A 22802-nucleotide genomic window follows, 5' to 3' on the forward strand; every position below is an offset into this window, starting at 1 on the left:
AAATATCTGAGTAGCCAATGCCAAATGGTTGGCGGCTTGGTTTCGAGAGAAGAGACAGTTAGATATGTTATGTCCAAAAAAACAATTGTGAAGTTCGTTCAACAAACAAAAGAAAATAGAAGAGAAAATAAAGGTCGTCCTTGTCACTGCAATCGGGACCAAAATTGTCATAATTATCAAATCGCGACATTCGAATTAAGTGTTATGAAACAAAATCATTGTTTTAAATTTGGAAAAACTGATAATCAGTGGCCTCTCGAAAAATCACTTTTCTACGCTCTACTGTAAAAAGTGCCAAAAATGTTCGATATTCATCGCGTTCGTTACTTTTCTTCAAACTATGTTACACAAAACGTAATTTCATTGATTTTACATTTAAAATATAACTTTTTAAAGTTTTGAAATCAATTGTGTTCAAGAAAATTCTCACAAATAAAAAAAAAAACACATAACTAGAATTGGCAAAGTTGTATTGTTTATTTTTTTTTTATTTTATATGCATATTTATAAATATTATTTTGTATATTAATACAGTAGATATTCTTAAATACGTACATTATATTATTTACTAGTAATTTGTTTGCATATTAAAACATCACAATAGAAATGGAATGAATTGCCATACACAAAAAATGAAGACTTATTTACTTTATATATTCTTAAAAAAAAATATTATAATATTAATATATTTTATAATTGCCATTTATTTGTATTTATTATATTATAAATATTTCTTTCGATTATCAATAGAATCAGCGAAAAGTTTCAAGTCTTTTAACAACAATTTTGTTTAGCGCGTTTTAAGTTTTTATATATTTTTGAGATTGGCAACATTATTTTTGTTTTATTTAACATATGGTTTTATTTTTTTATATTCGAATGACTTGCTCAAAATATTTTTCATAGTCTGAGTAATTATTAAAGGTATTGATTATTATTTAATTAGAGTTATTTTAACCATTAAATTTTGTTTGTTAAGCTCACTGAAAATCCAGTAGAGACGTACTTAAAGATAGGGTTTAAGTCTTCAAAGGTTTCGAAATACATAGATCCCTCTGTCCAAGAGTGAGAGCAGAAGAATGGTTTTCAAAAAACAAAAACAAAATTAGAACTTATTTTAATATTAAAGATGGAACCGCCCGCGCCCCCGATTCGATTTCAACAATCACAATCTATAAACTTTTAAATATCGCTATATATTTTTTGATTGTACCAATATTATTATTTCCGTTTTGTGCAAATTGATTACTTATTGAACACATAAATATATTTATAAAAATTGCATTAGTTATTATTCCGTTCATATATGTATGTTTGTATTATTAAAGCGCGCATGGAAAATCTATTAAAAAATATAGTAATTAATTCAAGAATATAATATTTGCGAAGCAACAATTGCAAGACATAAGGATTTGTATTTGCGTTACTGAGAAGTTAAGTGAATTGAGTAGTTTAGTTAGTAGTAGTATGTAAATTGTTTATATTTAGTTGAGGAATATAAAACAGATCACAGTATTGTTGAGTACAAGATTTAAATAGCAAAGAAGTTTAATTTAGGTGTTGTTGTATGCAAAACAATTTAAAAAAATATAATTTGTTTTCTTTTATTTGATTTTGAAGTTTTTGTCCATTCCTTCGTGCGGTGTTATTCTTTTACTTATAAGAATGCGTGTGTGTGATATGTTATGCGGTGGAGACTCCTTGAAATACGTTTACGCTGCACTTGTTTCTTTTTGTATTTATGTGAAAAGATAGTAATGCTGCTTGGTACAACTTAATAGTCGACAATCGGTGTTGTTGAGGTGTTTTGCTTTGTTGGAAAACTTACGACAATTTTATATAGCGGAGGGGGCGGGCAAGTGTCAGTGCCATTTCGATTTTTGCGCATAGATGTCTGCTCTGAGGTTTTGTGCAAAGCATATTCCTAATATCTGCATGGTAAAAAAAGAATTGATATTATTGATTAAATCTAATAAAACAAATTTTAAAACAACATACAGTAAAAAAAGGGCGAAGTAAATTAATATTCATAAACACTAACTTCATGTATACTAATGTTATGGATAAGAATAAAACACGAAAAAGTAAACGCATTCAAATTTGCTTGCTTCTAAGGTGAAATGATTTCTAAATTACGTCCATCAAATTAAAAGATTTTAGTGTACAGACTTCGCACTGTACGCACAGGATTAAAACCATTTTAGTAGACTTAACCACAATAATTCAGTGATGGATTAAGATTAAACCCGTGTTAGGTCACCAAAACTTGGGAGACAACCCTGGATAGTCTGAATATAAGCTTTGGATTTATGAAAACTCTACATCTATTCGAATCCGAGTTCAAAATTAATCTATCACGTCAGATTTTTCAAATACAACCTTTTAAAATCGAAAAAAGTTTTAAATTAGGCTTTTTTAAGCTATTTAAATACATAAAATAATTTTTCCCAAAAAATCGTGATTTTCCATATCTACAATCCTTTTTTTTAATATTTCGTTTTTAACATTTTCAGTAGCTCACTTATTTTTTAAAAAATCATCATTATTTGTAAGTCTTTACCTGACATACAAAAACGTTAAAATAGGTTTAACCAGAAAATCGCGAAACGATTTAAAACTAATTTTTAATCTTATTAAGAATTCTTAATTCTCGGTTTATTGTTTTAAACTCGTTTTTCATGGATGAAAAATGTGTAATATCCATCAAGGGGAAGAAAACAAGGGAACTTTTCAAGTCAACTGGTTCGCGTGCGAAAGAAGTTTTGGAGTTGATCCACTCAGATGTCTGTGGACCAATATCAGGATGTAGATTTTTCGTAACATTTATCTACGATTATAGTCGAAAGCTATATCTTTATCCAGTGACGCAGAAGTCCGAAGTTTTCGAGACGTTTTTAACGTTCAAGGCTCTCGTTGAAAACCAAAGTGGCAAAAGTGGAAACAGAAGACACAATACATATCGATGATGATGTTGAACCTACAACTGGTTTAATTGAAGAAGATGTTGTTCCTGTTGGAAGGTCCGATCGAATTCCTAAGCCAAATCCAAAATATCAGGCAAGTTTCAATGTTAAGCTTGAAGAAAATGACCCGGAAACTATTGAAGATGCTTTGACACGTCCTGAAGTACCTATGTGGCAAAAGGCAATGGAAACCGAATTTGATTCTCTCTATTTGAATCACACATGGAATTTAGTAGACCTACCCAAAGACAAGCAACCCATCAAATGCAAATGGTTATTTAAAACGAATCGAGATGTGCATGGCGGTGTATTAAGGTATAAAGCTCGTTGGGTAGTTAAAGGCTGCTCCCAAAAAAAGCATCGACTATCAAGAAACTTTTTCAACTCGTACTCGTCGATTCGTTTTTTAATTGCGATTGCATCCAAATATGACCTCAATATTTGTCAGATGGATGCTGTTACTGCTTCTTTGAATGGAGACATAAAAGAAGATATCTTTATGGTACAGCCAGATAACTTCCGTGATGGATCACAAAAGGTATGCAAGCTCAATAAATCTCTGTAGGATTAAAGCAGTCCAGTCGAGTATGGAATGAAAAGTTGAATGATGTGCTCTTGGAGGCTGGTCTAAAGCGTTCTGAAGCCGATCAATGCATCATTATAAAGCTTCCAAAAGCAGCACGATCTTCGTTGCTGTTTACGTAGATGACGTTTTGATTTTCTCCAACGATGAAAGCCAAGAATTATTTGTTAAAGAAAGCTTAATGAAAAACTTCGAAATGCAAGACTTGGGTGATGCATCTTCAGTTGTAGGTCCATTGCAATCCAGTATCGACACCTTTAGATTTAAATCAGAAGATATCGCTGAAAATGTCCCCAACTACAGAAAAGGAAAAATAATAATCGAAACTTATCTACTTGAAGAAACCTAACCAGATTCAATGATTCTGCGATGCCAACTGGGCTAGCGACATCGATCAGCGTAAGTCATCAACAGGTTACGTTTTTACGATGCAAGGCACCGCAATTACATGGTCATCAAAACAACAACCAACTGTGGTACTTTCTACAACTGAGTCGGTTGCTGCTGTACAAGAATCAATGTGGCTCAAACGTTTAGATGCTGAATTGTTTCCAGAATGTTCTTATCAAATGGTTATTTATTGTTATAACAAAAGTGCTATTTAACTAGGGAAAAACAACTCATATTCAGCCAGAACCAAACATGTAGAAACAAAAGCAAAATTTGTTCGGGAAAAAATACAAGATGAAATTATAAATTTAAAATACATTCCAACCAACGAAATGTTAGCCGATATTTTTAATAAAGCTTTGCATCTACCAAGCACACAGTAGATGCTAAGCGATAAGGATTAATTAGTTAAAATTTTTTTTATATTCACAAGAGCTCAAGGGGTTATTAGTACCCTTTATATGTTTATAGTGCGAGCGTTAGGAAAATTAGGATTAAAAAGGAGATACCGGTGCACATTGGTCTTAAAGTTCTGAACATCAAAATGGGAGGGAAAAACAGAGTTGGGCAAAGCATTCCACATTATCGATGTGCGATTTAAGAAAGAACCTGTATACTTGACAGTAAGCCTGAAATTGAGCTCAAGGGTAAACTGATAAGCATTCCTAGAAGTGCGAGTATTACGGCTGAATTGTTTAAGGGGTGGAATGAAACTGGCTACTTCGACAGAAAATTGTTTGTAAAAATATCTATAAAATAACGAAAGGCATGAAACATTGCGACGGTGTTCTAGCGATGTAAATGTTTCGATTATAGTTCTGTCGCCTTTCATTTTTAAAGCCCCAAGAGATTTAAACTTGTTTTGGGGGCACCTGCTTAGATATGCAAATTATATTCAAGCTTTGGACGTATAAAAGCTTTGTAGATTATAGCCAGATCAGAAGTGATGAAAAATTTCTTGCATCTTCGGAGAAATCCTAAGCACCTGGCAGCATTTTTGGCGATATCGAATATGTGATCATTCCATAAGAGATGATCTGTGATATTCATACCGAGTAATGAAAGTTGATTAGTTTCTTGGATGCAATTGCCGCTCATGGATAGCGGCATCGGGGTGGGTTACGCTTTAACGACAGGAGACAGCATTGAGTTTTCGAAGCATTAAATTCTACACGGTTTTTGATTCCTCATTGTACAATGCTGTCAAGATCAGAATTTAATGAGCTTATCCTACGCGCCGTTTAAATTGCACATCCGAAGGACAAGGATGTGAATCTAGAAACGAATATGAAAAGCTGAGGGTACTATCATCGGTGAAACAGTTTAATGGATTAGAAGTGACAGACAAAAGATCGTTTATCAATATAAGGAAGAGAGTCAGAGACAAAACGGAGCCCCGGGGTACACCAGCATTTATTTTATGAATTTCAGACTTGAAACCATCCAATACAACTTGTATTGAACAGTTAGAAAGGTAATTTCTAATCCAACGAAGAAGAGATTCATCAATACCAAAAGCACGCATTTTCGATAAGAGAGCTTGGTGCCAAACTCTATCAAATTCTTTTAAAATATCAAGTGCAAAAATCTTACCTTCTCCAAAACGATGTAAAGATTTGTTCCACTGTTCGGTGAGATGAACCATGAGATCACCAGTGGACCTATTGCTACGAAAGCCATACTGTCGGTCATTAAGAAGCTTCCGTTTTCAAGATATTTCTTAAGCTGAAAATTAATTAGCGTTTCCATGACCTTAGAAAGAAGGGACGTAAGTGCAATTGGACGATAGTTTGAGGGAGAGGAGGATTCGCCTTTTTTAGGGACAGGCTGGACAAATGCAGTTTTCCATCCACTCGGGAAGAGACCTGAAGAATAGGACATATGGAAAAGCTTACGCAGTGTTTTGCCAGCGTTGAAGAACACCTCTTCAGAACAATAGGGGAATACTATCCGGGCCAGTGGATTTGTGTATGTCAAGGCCTTTCAGTACTCTTTCGACTGCACGAGTGCGAAAGAAGATTCGTCCCATAGAATCATTTACGCTCTCAAGAACAGGAGGACTCATCACACTATCCGGTAGCGTCTAATTAACAGCAAAATGTGCTGTAAGAAAATTGGCTTTATCAATCCAGCTTACATAGGAAGTGACATTGTGGACGAGCGTTGGAACCGAGGATGACGTGGTGTTTCGTACGTTTTTTACAAATGACCAGAAATTTTTACTACCTTAGATAGATAGATAGATATAATTTTTTATTTCTTATAAATTCATAATAACAAAATAATAATATATATATATAAAATGTAATAAATCATATAAATAAGAAAAATAGTGACATTCTGTATCGAATATACAAGGTATATTAAATAGTGTTGAATGCCACATAAAAAAAAAAGCAATACAAAAATTGAAAATGAATTAATGGGTGGGGTGACCCTCTGTAAAAAATTACAATGATTAAAAAATAGCTAGTAAATTAAGAAAAGAAAAGAAAAAAATATGAAATTTAACCAAGTTACATACTTCAAAAATCAATCAATAAATTCATTATTATTAGACTAAATATTTTTAAAATGCAAAGAAAAGATGCAAGAAGGAACAAAAAAAAAATAAAAAATATTTAAACAATATATACAAAAAAAAACTCATTTAAGGGGGTATTCTGGTCTAGAAATAAAAAAAAATCGTTTTTTTTTCTTTTCATATTTTCATAGTTTAACTATTTAAGAATATGTCTACGAGAGGATTTTCCCAAATTCAAATTATTTTCGGAGAAATAAGTATTTTGCTGAGCAGCCATCCAAATCGGTTGGGCTGCAACTAATAGAACAAAAGACATAATGGGGTACTTTAAACGCGTTTTTCTCAGAACTGTCTTTTTGAATCTGATACCCACGATTTATCAAGTTTAGCCGAACCGATTTACTTGAAATTTTAAGAGAGTCTTCTTTAGGGACTTGTCTACGTCCGGAACTACGGCCATCCCCCAATTTTTTTTTTACTATTTTTAACAAATCGAAGAATGTTCAAAAAAATGGTAAAATTTTTTTATTTTTCTTTAGACAGTCGCCATTTTGTAAAAAAAAATGTTTGTAACTTTTCCGTAGTTCCAGACATTGCAACATTATTGTAGATTAATAATCTTTTTTAGTTTTTGATTTCAGATTTCTAGGAGAGTTAAAATCGTGGGTATGGGCACGCACCAAATTTTTGAGACGCACCACTCCATCAGCTGATAACTAACGGAATTTTGATTTTTTTTTTACTTTTTTATTTTTTTTGTATGCTTCTAATGTAAATAAATAATGTATACAAAATTTGATGGTAAAATTGTTGCTTGATTTTTTCTACAGCACTTCAAAAATTACCTAAAATTCATGTCTCTAGACCAGAATACCCCCTTAAACCAGAGTGCCAGAAATGAATGACTCAAAATTTGAATAATTGAAACCAAAAAGCCAAATTTTCAAATGTTTTATAAACAAACCAAGTGATGAAATTGCTCTTATAGAATGAGGAAGCTTGTTAAATAAACGAAAAGAGAAAACAGAATAAAAGTTACGAAATGCAGTAGTTCGAAAAAAAGGTACCGTGTACATGTTCAAAGAGTTTCCACGCAAACCGTGACTAGATATTAATCGAAAATTTCGATTACCAGACTTCATAAAGAAAGTTTTAAGCACCTTAAAACAATACAAATGGCGCACAGGTAGAATTTTTAGGTCACAAAATAAAGGGAAACTCGGTTGTCTACTCGCCTTGCGACAAATTTTTCTTAAGACGTATTTTTGCAAGACTAACAAGGGTTGAATTTTGTTTAGGTATGCACCACCCCAACAAGCAATTCCATATTGCAGCTTGGACTGAAAAATTCCATAATAAATTGTTTTTAAAAGATCGGTTGAAACGATACTACGCAAATAATAGAAGTGTCTAAGTGTGCATCGAAGATACTGTCTCAAATTATTCGTATGATTTAAAAAATTCATTCTGGAATCAATAGTGAGCCCTAAATATTTAAATTCATCAACTTTTTCGATCAAAAAGCACTTAGAGCTACAGCTTATATTGTCAAAATAAGTAGGAGAACAATTACCATGCACACAGTTCCAACTCGGTAGCTTATATTTTTGACATTCTGGAGCATGAAAATATGCGTTTACTTCGAAGTTTTGTAAAGAAGCCAAACTAAAGAGCATTATTTTAGTTTTTGAACTCATAACCAAATTATGTTCCGCAAACCAAATTCTCAATAACTCAAGATCATGGTTTATATCGGAAAACAGATTCAATCTACTGTTAGAGCCATATGAAAAACCAACATCATCTGCAAATGCAGTTGGTATACCCCGAAAATCAAGTGCAAAGAGTGAATTGATGTAAATCAGAAACAAAATCGGTCCCAAAACAGAACCTTGCGGTACACTTAAGTTAAGGAACTTAATTTCACTCCTAATCTCGTCCATTTTCACCCTCTGCGACCTATTCCCAAGATATGACCTAAAAAAGTTTAGCATAAAGCCACGAAAGCCGGCCTTTTCCAATTTTCTCAGCAGGTAGTTGTGATTAACCATATCAAAGGCTTTGGTAATATCGATAAATAAACCAGCTGTATATTTTTTCTTGTCAATATTTGACATTATTTGATCACAAAATTGTAAGAGTGCATCTTCTGTCGATTTTTCTTTTTGAAACCCAAATTGGAAAGGATTAAAAAACTTTGTTTTAGCTAGATAATTTAATATTCTAGACTTAACAAGTTTCTCAAAAATTTTGCTGAAAACTGAAAGAAGAGAAATAGGCCTATAATTGCTTATATCACGAGCAGAACCTTTTTTAAAAAGTGGTACGACATCAGCACATTTAAGGTCAGTTGGAAAAACCCCAGCAAAAATGCATCGGTTAAATATATAAGCTAAGACGTCTACCACATGAAACCGAATATTCTTAAGAATTATATTAGATATACCATCAGCTCCGCAAGAATGAGAATTTTTTAAACTACCAATAGCCTTAATTATTTCAAAAGGAGTTATGGGCTCAAAAACAAAACTGTTAATTTGGAATGGTTCAACACATCTGCATACAGGCACACAAAGAGTACAATTAGGATGAGAGGGGCATGGTTGCAAACTGCTGGCAATATTAGAAAAAAAACTATCGAAAGCATTAGCAATAGCGAGCTTGTCCGTTACATCACAACCATTGATGGAAATACTTTTAGGTTTTTTTGAAACAGAAGGTTTATTTAAAATGGTGTTAACGATTTTCCATTCGTCTTTAAGATTACCTTTTGCAGAGTTGAATTGGCAACGATAATAATTATCCCGGCAAATTGGAATTTCTTTTTTAAGTTCGGAACAAAGTTTCTTATATTTTCTTTTAAGAGTTAAATTGTTAGGGTACTTATATCACCTTATTCCTAACTTATTTTTACCTCTAACTTTATTGATTAAATAATTTGAAATCCAAGGTTTAAGTTTTTTAACTGAATTTTTTGATTGCAACAACAGGGAGCAACTAAGAATGTGATTCGTAAGCGTATTAATAAAGATAGAGTAAGACGATGAAGTATCATCACAAGAAAAAACGTTTTCCCAAAGCTCATACAAGAGAGCATTTTTAAGCATGTAAAAATCTATTTTCGTAAAATTATTAGAAGCTTGGGAGTCCCTACAACTTTTAGTTAAAGCATTATTTAGTAAAAGGGCTGTCATAGAGTGATCAGTGATCATTAAATTAAGCACACTACTTTCGCAGTCATAAAAGTTGATATTATTAAAGCGCCCATAAATATGATCTAAGCAGCTACCTGATTCACATCTTGTGGGCTCATTGATAAAGGACACTAGACCATGCGACGCCAATAAGGCCAAATAACTCGAAACGACTTCATTATTATCCAAAATATTAAGATTAAAGTCCCCTAAAATAATTAAATTTTTTGAGTTTTCCTTTTCTAAGAGACCAGGAAATTCATTAACAAACAACGAAATATTAAATGAATGTAGTCTATAGACGCATAAGAACACATAAATATCACGATTAACTTCAATGGAAACCCTTAAAACATCTGCAGATTCAAAAACTACACAAGTAAAGTCAATTATTTTGTGATCATCTTTCACAAAGCAACCAACACCACCTGAAGCGTAATTTTCATTAGTATTGGCCACAAAATTAAAGCCAGGCAAAAAATAATCACCTTGTTCAAAACTATATATCCAAATTTCAGACACAAAAACAACATCTGGAATGCATACAAAAGATTCAACATGTGTAACAAATTCCGCAAAATTAGCCCTTAAACTTCTGACATTTTGGTGTACAATAAATATTTTGTTCTGGCAAAAAGAACTACTTGTAAAAACATTATAAAAGTTAGAATTACTAGGATTGGGGTTGAAAAAATCATCTAACAAATAATTATAATCATTCATAGAATGAATAAAAAGAAAAACAAAGAGCACTAAATAAGTGCAAGATCATTAAACGATCTGATAGAGATGACATTTCCACCCACAACCTTTCTCACTAGTATTTGATTGTTTTTAAACCAAACATATTTTACACCTTTCTGTTTAATTGTCTCTTTTGCTTTCATTAGTAGAGCTTGCGTATACTTGGTAAGAGAATCATTTATATAAATTCCCGTACCGGTATTAATGTTGTTGCTGCTGTTGTTTTTTTTGCTGCCACTGCTGCTGCTGCTGCTACTGACGAGGCCACAAACATGTGTATTTAGATTTTTTTTGTTCTTTGCTTTAGCATTCATTATTCGCTGCTTAGTGGTCAAATCAGAGAATCGTACACAGATGATTGCTCTCGAATTCGCAGAAGAGGAACCACTATCGATCACATCTTTTCTATGCACCTTCTTAACATAACATTTCTCTATGTTTTTGTCGGGGAGGTCAATAGGCAAAGCTTTGTTGAAGATTTCCTTAGCCTTATTTACAACGTTGGACTCGTTGACATCTGGTACTCCTGCAATTTCAATGTCATTGCTAAGAAGGTGCTGTTGATGCCAATTAAATTTACTCTCCAGATAATTTACTTTTGATTTGAGCTCAGCATTTTCAGTACGTAACATTGTAGTATTTTTTGCCTTAATTTCTGATCATGCTTTTTATTTTGTTATTAATTATTCAGGGAAAATGTTGTTCTAAAAGAATTAATACTTAACACTTGTTTATAATTTTAGCTTTAAACACTGAGTGAATCACTTCTTCTTTGTAATTTATTTTTATAATAAAAATAAATATATAGTTTATTCTATGTCTGATTATCAAAGAATAAACATAGTTTTTTTATTTCTTTCCGAATTTTCTCGGTTTATTGTTTTCAACCCCGTTTTTCATCAGACATACGTATGTACACATATGTATGTTTATCGAATTTAAGAGGGGGTTTGTTTCTAAATAGAAATAAGAAATGGTTTGCTATTATATGTAGATCCTCTTTTTAAGATTTCAATTCCTTTAAAAAACTAAAATAAATAAGAGGTTTCTCAGTGCTAGACAAAAAATGTATAACAGCTTTTCAAAGATAAGTAAAATTTGTTCAACATTTGTACTTAAATACTTATGTATAAGTGCACAGTTAAGATAATAACAGGGCCATTGATATTTCTAATACTAAAATAATTTAAACAAAATAAATGTAAATAAAAACAAACAAAAAAACATAATACCTCCATGAAAATCATAAATATGGACGTTGTTGAAATAGTGAGGAGATTTCGTTCAACCCACTCCTCACCCGCTTGGACACATCCTTTTTCGTAAATAATTTTTGAAATTTCGGTGCTCTAAGAAAAAAACAAAAATAAAACAAATAAAATCACAGTACAAATCAAAATCCAAAAATGTTTTTCATCAACATGCTAATCTAACTACAATAATTCTAAATATCTAGTTACAAAGCATGAAATCAAAGCGTTAGTTTTAATTGAAAAGCATTTCTAAAAACAACTAAACACATGACCTGTAAAACCATCACGCATATGCAGAATCCAGCTACAGCGATTAAATGCCCCTCCAACCAATCTTCACCAGCTCGCAAGCAGCCCCGTTCATATATATAACGTTCTGCGGGCTGCTTTAGATTTTGAAATTTGTGTGTAAGTTTATATTTTAGTTTTTTTGTTTGTTTATTAATATAGCTTGCAATACAAAAAATGGTAATGTTTTTGATGTAAACAAACGTTTTAATCACTTACATAGCCCTCCTTTCGGACGTCGTAGCCACACTGTTTGTTTTTGATAAGCTCATGTGGCCGACGTTTGCAGCATGAAAATGGAACACCGCAGGCCTCACGACTGCCAACTGCTCCCGATGAACAATTGAAGTAATTATTACTGTCCCAATCTTTGGGACCTTCAATTCCACAACACTGAAGCCAATCTTCTTGAATCCAATCGATTAAATTTTGTTGATCTGGATCTTCGCGATAGTGAATGATAAATGCGCGTAAACCTTCGGTGGCTTGATCTTTTATCTGAAAAATACAATTTATTTAATCAAAAAACAACTTATTTTTTTAGTAACGTATATCAGAACCCACCCATCCTTTGTCTTTGAGAATAAAAACCAGAGTGCCTAGTCCAATTTCCAATATGAGCAAGACTGATAAAAATATAGCATACTGAAAAGGAAAAAGAAGACAAAAATTATGTTTATATCAATTACTTAGGTTTACAGACGGATTACCAATTGAGTCAACGGTTTGAGTTTTCAAAAATTCTTTATTTTAATTGATTTGGTGTTTTTTTAATTTTATGATGAAAAATGATTCAAATGATATTAATTTTTCCAACTGAAATCTTTTAATCCGAATTAACCTAGTCGTATCGAGTTTTTCCTACGTGGTATATTAACCAAAGGATAATACCCAAGTTCAAAATCTCTAAAAACTAATTGTAGGGACAAAAAACTCAGGACTATATGCACTGATAGGGAAATAACTACAATTGAGGAAATAAGGAGAGGTGATAAACTTAAATCGAAAATGGAGAGCGCAAAGCATACAATAAGTTAAAATCTGTCATCGCAACACGGTCAAAAATTAATAAACTTGAACTTTTAAAACTTATATCGTGTAACATATACCTATGCTATGGATTCGAAGTTGTTTTTGTTTAGGTTGTATAATTTTAAAAAGAAAAGAAAAATACGATTTAATCTTGTTCCTAATTATTCCCAAACCCAAATCCGTAAGATTCACCATATTTCGATTTTTGAGCCAAACATAATTTCTTAGATCTACTCGAAGTATGGTGAATCTGTGCTTAAGAATTTTGTTTTTAAAGAATATGGATTTGGGGATTTTGTTCATGGGATTTTTATGGGACGGATGATCAAATACTTAAAAAAGAAAGAAGCTACACCATTTCTTTTTAGTTGCTTACAGCATGAACAACTTTTGTTGGATTTACAAATTTTCGAAGCATACTAAATTAAGTTTTTACAAAGATTTTGGTGCATCTCATTTGAATTTGTTGAGCATTTCCGTATATATATCAACACAAGTCTTTGAGTTGAAAAAGTTTTAAAATATGTTCATCCAAATATGACAATAATTTATAACGAAGACCGGCCATATACAAACGGGACGAGTATAAAAGCCTAGAGGGAAAATATACTACTCGCACTACACTATATGTATAAATGATTTATTCTGGCTAAGATCGTTATGAAAGTCAAGACGCATCTTATTGTTTATAAGCCAAGATATAACAAATCATTAATATTATCGATTCACTTTAAAATCATATTCAGTTCAATAAATACGAATGGTTAAACATTGGCGTTTTTTGCGTTATTAATTATTATTGATAAAACTGTTCTGACGTTAAAAATGTTATCACAAATTAGTGTAAGTGTATTAACTTATTATTGCTGGTCACTCTAATGTTTAAGTAATTCCCTTTATTTCTGTATGTTTCTTGACAATCTTGTATTACAAGATTTTGCACATCATTCATTCACAACCTTCGTCATAACTAGTCGGGATTTGGAAAGCAGCATTCTTGTGAACGTTCACTTAATATGGCCATTGCAAATTGGAAACAACAACCTGACGCAAAAACAAAAAGAATAAGTGTTTTTCTTGATTTAAAGCTGTCTTCTTTCTTGATTTAAAGCGGTCTTTTGAGACAGTAGCCAGATCAATATTCTTTGAACAACTTGAAAGTTATGAAGTGCGTAATAAATCACTATCTTAGATGATTTCCTATCTATCAGGGCGAACACAAAAGATTAATGTTAGCAAAATTTTATCGAATGAAATCTTAAATGATATTGGTGTACCACAAGGGCCCATCCGTGGCACTTTTCTGTTTAAGGTTTATATCAATGACATCGGCAGTGTAGTACAAAACAGAGAATATTCTTTATTTTACGATAATTTAAAAGAAGGTGTCTCTAAAATGTAGGAAAATTTAGATAATCTAAGTGTTTGGCTTAAAGCAAACAAGCTAAAATTATATGTAACGAAAACAAAATTGATGATTATTGGTAATAATACAAGTGAAAGTGTGCCGAACATTAAAGTTCATAATGAAAACTAAGAAATAATAATAGAAGAAAAGTACCTTGGTGTTGTTATATACAACAAACTTTCATTTAATAAACACATAGACTATGTAGTGAAAAAATATCAAAAAAAAAAACTAACTTATTGAGAAGAATTGGAACAAATATTTCAACCGTTAGTGGAATAAATATCTTCAATGCGATAATAAAACCACACTTTGAATACTGCCCATCAATTCTGTTTTTGTGTAATCAAGAAACGATTAATAAACTTCAACTTATCCAAAATAAAGCAATGCGAACAATTTTAAAGTGCAATCGCTTATATGTTAGATGTGTTAATGTGGCTTAACGTTGAACAAAGAGTTTTAATGAATGTTTTACGTTTTGTCTTTAAAATAAAACATAATTTAATGCCTGCTTATCTTTTTAGTTTCCTTAACTATGCAGGTAATGTTCCAACATTTGTAAATTAATAGTTGGAAAAACTAAATAAACAAACATACATATATACATACAGTGGTGGACAAGAATTTAGCACACTTATTTGATGAAATGAAAAAGGTACAAGTATATTTTATTTAAATGCAAAATAGTGGGATATATGTTTTTCCCGAAAAGAACATTGCACAAGTTATACCTGTAAAAAAGGAATTGAAAAATTTTTGAAAACAACTTCTTTTACCTGGACATTAGTTTAGCACACTTTAAGTTTTAGATGGATAACTTTTAAAGTATGCAACTTTTTATTATGGAGGATTCTGTATTTGGTAGAGAATTTTTTATGACTGCACTGATTCTTCTAGGCAAACTTTCAATCAAAGCCACGCATCGTTGTCCTGGAATGCCATACCATGCAACTTGAATGTACTCCCATAATTCTTGCAAATTTTTCAATTTGATGTTCCGCATCATTCCACAAATTTTCGACCAGATTAAGATCGGGTGATTGCGCTGGCCCCTTTAGAACGTTAATTTTATTGGCCTCTTAGAAAATTTTCACAAGTTGTGATTTGTGCTTAGGGTCATCCATAAATCTCCATAGAAGTGGTAAATTTTCTTCTGAAATGGAATTATATGGTGTACCTGAACACTTTTGCACACATGTGCACACACAACACCGTGCCAGGAAAATGTGGCCCAGACCATAACATTCTCACCACCATGTTTGACCGTTTTAAAAGTATATAGAGGATTGTGTTGAATATTCTGTGGACGTTATACATACTTTTTGCCATCTGAAAAAAACCGACAGAATTTAGATTCGTCGCTCCAAAGCAGGTTTTTCTAAAAACTGAGTGGTTTGTTCAAATTTGTTTTTGCAAACTCTAATCTGGCTTGGAAGGTTATTTTTTTTTTTTTTGAAACGAGTGGCTTTCGCTGGGCAACGCAACCACGTACATTTTGTTTATTTAATCGACGTTTTATTGGCCTTGATGCTATGTTGACATCATAATTTTCTTTCAGTTCGTTGCGGATAGCACTGGAGCTCTGAAACGGATCCTTGGCTGACAAACGATAAATTACTTTGTCTTCGATGTTTTGAATGGTTTGAAATTCTTCAAAATGCCGAAGTACGTTGTAAACTATTTTTTGGAGCACTCCAACAGCTTGGATATGTCAGAAACTGTCCTTTTCTTGTCTTTCGTCTTTAAAATTATTTTTTGTTATCTTCTTAGCACTATTGTTTGTTTGCCATGACTATTTAAGTACATTTTGTTTTATTTAATAAGTTGATATTAACAAATATGGATTACCTTGAAAATTGCACTTTTGTTCAACTAAACCTTTTTAAAAAATGTATTAGGACTAAAATGTGCTAAATTTATGTCCTTAAAAAAACCTTATCCTCAAAAGTGACAAACTTTTAAGTTGCAATATCAGAAAACACTCAAATATTATATTTTACTAAGGCCGCAAAAAAAAGGCAGGTTCTGTAGGACAAGAGAAGGTACTTCTTTGGTGGAAATCAAAAACATGCATTTAAATGCAGCTCTCATAAAAATAATAATGCTTATTTCCATGCCTCAACATAAGAACCGTTTTTTTTTTTCGTGAAATTAAACACCTAAAGAATTTCCTTATAAATATTCTTTTTTGAAACATGATCTTGTGCATGAGTCATTTTAGCACTTAGCATCAGTCTCTTAGCTCAAGAACTGGCAACTCACAGAGGCGAGAATGTATCACATGTGTACACCTATAAGTACATATATTGTATTCATTATTCAAGCTGTTCCATACATTCTTCTGTTCAATTGTTTTCACTTAATAGTGAAAGCAAATAGGTATTAACAATACAATCACGCACCCACTCACCATGAGTTGTTGGTGGTTGGAAGATTTATTGAAGCCTCTAATTTCAAACCCAACTTTCCATTTTCTTTTTGACCAGAGGCGAGGGCGATGTAAACAAAATATAATAACTTAAAACCTTAACGTTATTAGGAATTAAATCTCTCTACTTACCATCGATAGAAGGCAAGTATTTTCGCGAAGGGCACCCACACTCCCAGTAAAGCCGATTATAAACGTCACAGTTCCGAGGCAAATCAAAACAAAGGCTGGATCCAAGGCGATGAATGTTAGCCTCGTCAGGTTGCTGAACATATCCTTCTCGTTCCATGCCCAGATTCCAATTGCAAGGACACAAAGTCCAGCAGACTAATTGGATGAAAGCAACAAACAATTACAGAAAACCCCTTTCCAATCATGGATCCCACTATATCGACATCGAGGAACTTACCCAAAACAAAACATTGCAACTGAAGATGATGTATTTCAAACAGCAGCTGATTTCGCTAGTTTCGCGACGATATTTTCGCACTGGCATTCTTGAATATGCATAAATCGACCAGACAATCACAAGTCAGCTTTATAATTGTATTGTAGGCAAACTGGTTGGTTGTGTTTCTTGGTTCTTGATGCGAAGCGAATCCCAATCACCGAATGAACAATGGTTTGGGAATTGTTTTATACAGATTGTGCACTATGTGAGATGTGTTTCGTGTTTTTGTTTTTAGCTAAACTAATTTATTTAACTAAGCTAAGAATCTAAGTTTTATAAAATATACATTGTGTATTAATTTATTATGGATTGTTTGCAGTTTTTGTTTCCATATTTCGAGGAGATAAATGGAATTTATTTACCAACTTCAATAAATCTGCCACTAACTACTTTGCTACAACTAATCTCACACTCACATCACAAGTCAAGTCAAAAAGACAAGTAGAAAGCAATGATCGTATGTTAAGAAAATGTATTGCAAATATCGTAAATTTTGACATTTGTATTTACTTGTTGGATTTGTTTTGTTCACTTCCAAAGCAGATTACGATATATGCGAGTGTACCTGTACACTTTTAAACGAAAATGTGTTGAGTTATAGAACTTGACAGACTATTGGCTAAGATCACACATAGATGGCGACACGTATAAAATGAATTAAAAGTTTACAGTTAACTGCAAAACAGAAAAAAAACACACGTTTTTACACATTTGTTCTCTTACATAAAACAGAACAAGATTATTTAACACACAGAAAGATTGAAATTTAAAAAGTAGAGTAAAAATCAATTTAAATTAATCTTTTGTTTCCGAAGGTGTCAATTATATTTTGCGCAAATGGATTTTGTTTTCATCATGAAATTTCTAGGAACATGTCAGAAAAGTTATAATTTTGTGGTTTAACAGCCACTGAGATACAAAGGGTTAAATTGCTTCAAAAATTGTATATGTTATGACAAGTCCATGTTTTTTGATATCAGAATACGCTAAATCGCAAAATTCAAGACGGAAAACAACAACGTAAAAGGATTAGTGAACAAAATAAATCAGTATTCAGTCGACTAATTTAAGTGAAGTGTTTTGGATTGTGAAATATAGGAGGCAGTAAGGTGGTGCCAAAAGAAATAAATATTAAAAGTGTGTTTCTTGGTATTTTTCTGCTTTATGTTTCGTCGCGGTAGACTCAATATATGTTGGTTCCTAACGATTGTTTTTGCCATTTTACACATTAATTTATAACAGAAGCTTTTATTCAAACAAGTTTCATTATCAGTGTTCAGTTGAATTTTACATTTTATTTCAATTGAATTTTACCTTTTATTTCAAAGGATAGACGGAAAAGAATCACATTGGATTTGGTACTTTTTTAAGCGAACTTTAAGGCTTCCATGGTCTATCATCTCGCATAATATTTCAAGAAAGGTTAAACTTTTATTCAACGTTTTTTTTTTTTAATAGAAATAAATAATTTTAATCCTTTAGAATAAATTTATGTGGCGATTTTCATTTGCACACTTTCTTACTTAAATATAGACGTAAAGTATGGGTAAAGGTTTATTTAATATAAAAGTTTCAGTTTTACACCACGGTGCTATCGATTGCACTATTGTTTTTAGTTGTAAGTAATTTTCTATAATTAATAATTATTCATGTTTAACTAAAACCAATGTGGAGTCGGACTGTTGAATTGAAATTTGAATATTAAATACAAACTAATTTAATTTAAACAACAGTTATTTGCTTTTTCTCTGTAGATAAATTATAGATTTATGAATGTTCTTGTAAGATATTAATCTAAGATATAAATTTAACAAGACAGTATTAATTTGATAAGTCTTTTGTTTACAGCATTATATGAAGAAATCAAGGAATTGACGTTTTGATTTGGAGAAAGAAATTTTGAGCCACGTATTGTCTTTTCACCGCCACACTAAGGAAAGTATTTAAAAAAACATTGGCAATTCAAATAGTAATTATAACAGGAATAATACTTTCTACTCACATTTGTAAAGACCTTTATAACACTAGAAAACCAGAATAACGGACACTGACTTACATATACATATTTATAAGAAGCCGGGGATTTCAGGATTAAAGGTTCGGCCACGCAATGCGCAATGAGCGACCGAGAGACGAGTCTCTGAGCGACGCAAAAAATTAGAACACATGAAATCGTATAGAGGAATGGAACTGTAAAGAGGTTATTAGGTTCAGAGATGTAAGTTTCCGTTGTTATAAAGCCAACCCGACTGAGGAACACCGGAATAAGTTTAAGCAAGCTAGGGAGACCTGTAATAGTCATATTCGATGAACAAATTTTTGCATGATCAGAAATTAAGGCAAAAAATACTACAATTTCCCAAAGGTCGTAAACATTTTTGGTCATTTGTAAAAAATGTACGAAACACCACGTCATCCTCCTCCACAATGACACTCCCTATGTAAGCTTAATTGATAAAGCCAATTTGCTTGCAGCACATTTTGCTGTTAATTCGACGCTACCGGATGTGTGATGAGCCCTCCTGTTCTTGAGAGCGTAAATTATTCTATGGGACGAATCTTCTTTCGCACTAGTGCCGTAGCAAGAGTACTGAAAGACCTTGACATACACAAATCCCCTGGCCCGGATAGTATCTCTCCAATTGTTCTGAAGGGGTATTCTTCATCGCTGGCAAAACTACTGCGTAAACTTTTCCATCTTTCCTACTCTACAGGTCTCTTTCCGAGCGGGTGGAAAATAGCATTTGTCCAGCCTGTCCCTAAAAAAGGCGAATCATCCTCTCCCTCTAACTTTCGTACAATAACACTCACGTCCCTTCTTTCGAAGGTCATGGAAACGCTGATTAATTATCAGCTCAAGAAATATCTCGAAGAACGGAAGCTTCTTAATGACCGACAGTATAGTTTTCGTAGCAATAGGTCCACTTCACCAGGCATGGTTCATCTTACCAAACAGTGAAACAAATCTTAACATCGTTTTGGAGAAAGTAAGATTATTGCATTGATATTACAAAAGCATTTGATAAAGTTTGGCACCAAGCTCTCTTATCGAAATTGCGTGCTTTTGGTATTGATGAATCTCTTCTTCGTTGGATTAGAAATTACCTTTCTAACCGTTCAATACAAGTTGTATTGGATGGTTACAAGTCTGAAATTCATAAAATAAATGCTGGTGTTCCTCAGGGCTCCGTTTTGTCTCCAACTCTCTTTCTTATATTCATAAACGAACTTATGTCTGCCACTTCTAATCTACAGTACCCTCAGCTTCTCATACTCATTTATAGATTCACATCCTTGTCCTTCGGATGTGGAACTTGAATGGCAGCGTATGATAAGCTAAATAAATTCTGATCTTGACAGCATTGTACAATGGGTAATCAAAAACCGTGTAAATTTAATGATTTAATTTACAAAGCCTTCATCCGTCCAAAGCTTGAATATAATTCGCATATCTGGGTAGGTGCCCCTAAAACAAGTTAAAATCTCTTGGATAGATTACAAAAAAGGGCTTTAAAAATGATAGGCGACAGAACTGTAATCGAAACATTTACATCACTAGAACACCGTCGCAATGTTTCATGCCTTTCGTTGTTTTATAGATATTTATACACACAATGTTCTGTCGAATTAGCCAGTTGCATTTCACCTTTTAAACAATTCAGCTGTAATACTCGCACTTCTAGGAATGCTCATCAGTTTACCCTTGAGCTCAATTTCGGGCGTACTGTCAAGTATAGAGATTCTTAAATCGCACACCGAGAATGTTGAATGCTTTGGCCAACTCTGTTTTTCCCTCCCATTTTGATGTTCAGAACTTTAAGACCAATATGCACCGGTATCTCCTTTTAAATCCTTCTCTATTTTCCTAACGCTCGCACTGTGTTTAAATATAAACATATAAAGGGTACTAATAAACCCTTGAATTAAAAAAAAAGGTGACCACATAAACCCTAAGCGACTCAGCGATTTTTTAAGCGACAGAGCGACGTCGTTCTGCAATCAACTCTGTTTTAAACTTTCAGGCGATCGCTTAGCGACGTAGAAATAAAATGTGTACAATAAACAATGAAAGTTTAATTCCAGATGTCCAAAGCCGCCCAGTCCTATGGCAGGACACCCACAAAGATTACAAAAATAAAAATGTCACCGATTAAGAGTGGGAAAAAGTTGGACAAGTTTTTAATTGTTCTGGTCAATGGCGGATCCAGAGGGGTGGGGGGTCGTGGTAGTCATGACATGGTTAAATTTTGCCCAATGGACGATCCACCGGGTGTCATATGAGCCATAAAGCTTATGCAGTTAAGTTGTGTAAGTAAAGATTTGTTAGTAATTTAACGACATTCACCAAAAAGTGGTTTGTTGTCAAAACATTTAAAATTTTTAAAAGTTGAGTAATACTTTAAATTATTTTCATAAAATTTGTTTCCAAGAAAAAAAAGCAAAGATTCAGGTTTTTAAGAAGAAACCTTTAATAAGAGATCTTCAATTTTGTATTAAGTTCCACTTAAATTCCTGAAACTAGCCTTCAATTCCATCTAATTTTTGTATGCACATAAATAGTGAACATTGGAGTGGTTTTTACTTGCGACACATAGGAATTAGGCAAGTAGTGAATTCGTAAAAAATTTCGAATCAAACATGACATTACGATTTTAGAAAAGTCAAAGAAAGTGGGTCTCCCATTCCATCCGTCTGTCTGTCTGTCATGGCCCCTAAAGCATCAACCACTGTGCCGATTGAAACTAAGCCGATTAGCTTAACGCTTTTTTCTGTTTTAATACTAAAAATAACAGCAGTACCCATACAATTTTGTTGATGTAAATTCGAAACTTCGAATTTTTCAGAAATGAACCAATAGATATTTTTAGAACTTTCTCTAATTTTTTTGTATTCGGCTTCTTTTTACAAGAAAAACATATTTTAGTATTGCTCCAGAAGGGTACCTCAATACAACTTAATCAGATTTCAATAATCTTGTCTTTCAAAGCAAGCTCTTGTTGATGGTCAAGTTTTCAAATTGATAATGATTTTTGATGATCGAAAATGTCATTATTTTTTTTAATGGCATTTAAATTGTTGAGGACATTTTTTCGCAGGTGGTACAGCCAGGCAATATATTTCTTTCAAAATTCATTTTCTGTTGAATAAAACTTTTAAGGTCGTAACAAATTAAAGAAATCTACATTTTGAAGCTTTAGATGTTCTAGAACTGAGATTTAAACACGAATTTATAGAATATAAATGTCCCAAAAACATAAAAAGTGATAATTTTGTTAAACTAATGGCTAATTGAAAAACACAATGCACGTTTCATATCTAGGTATTAATATAAAAGCTTTGAATCTCTTGAGAACTGAAGTGAAAAAAGATTCTGAAACGTGTAATTTGTGATTGCCGCGCAAAAGTTTCTTCCCAGCTTATTTGTTTACCTTAATTTCTTTTGATTGTATATTCAGAGAAATTATGTACAAATTAAGAACTTAAATGCACTTATTTCCTTTAATTCAAGAACCAAACATTTTTCTCTCTACAATTTTAAAG

General features: G+C 32.6%; 1 protein-coding gene across 4 annotated transcripts; it reads right to left on the reverse strand.

The window, feature by feature from the left end:
* Nucleotides 1–453: 453 nt before the first annotated feature.
* On the reverse strand, nucleotides 454–17702 carry LOC129939793 (tetraspanin-5). 4 transcript variants are annotated; one of them, XM_056047939.1, is made up of 7 exons: nucleotides 17220–17700; nucleotides 16943–17137; nucleotides 12504–12584; nucleotides 12159–12437; nucleotides 11924–12034; nucleotides 11631–11747; nucleotides 454–1931 (listed from the first exon to the last, which is right to left on the reverse strand). In XM_056047939.1, exons 1-7 carry the CDS (start codon nucleotides 17304–17306, stop codon nucleotides 1863–1865), a joined length of 939 nt encoding a protein of 312 aa, XP_055903914.1. In that variant the 5' UTR covers nucleotides 17307–17700; the 3' UTR covers nucleotides 454–1862. The 4 variants fall into 4 exon arrangements, with proteins under 4 accessions (XP_055903914.1, XP_055903913.1, XP_055903912.1 ...); XM_056047938.1 differs by lacking the exon at nucleotides 11631–11747 and having other exon boundaries at nucleotides 17220–17702; XM_056047937.1 differs by lacking the exon at nucleotides 11631–11747 and having other exon boundaries at nucleotides 11924–12037; nucleotides 17220–17702.
* Between the last annotated feature and the right edge of the window lie 5100 nt (nucleotides 17703–22802).

This window comes from Eupeodes corollae, chromosome 1, assembly GCF_945859685.1.
Source record: "Eupeodes corollae chromosome 1, idEupCoro1.1, whole genome shotgun sequence".
Lineage (NCBI taxonomy): Eukaryota > Metazoa > Arthropoda > Insecta > Diptera > Syrphidae > Eupeodes > Eupeodes corollae.

What these genes read in the sequence shown, in the direction of transcription:
- LOC129939793 (XM_056047939.1), bottom strand. Translation starts at nt 17,306, where the DNA reads ATGCCAGTGCGAAAATATCGTCGCGAAACTAGCGAAATCAGCTGCTGT. An exon ending in ATACTTGCCTTCTATCGATG is followed by an intron (nt 12,585 to 16,942) that starts GTAAGTAGAGAG and finishes TTTCCTTTTCAG; the next exon opens with TATGCTATATTTTTATCAGT. An exon ending in TTCTCAAAGACAAAGGATGG is followed by an intron (nt 12,438 to 12,503) that starts GTGGGTTCTGAT and finishes TGTATTTTTCAG; the next exon opens with ATAAAAGATCAAGCCACCGA.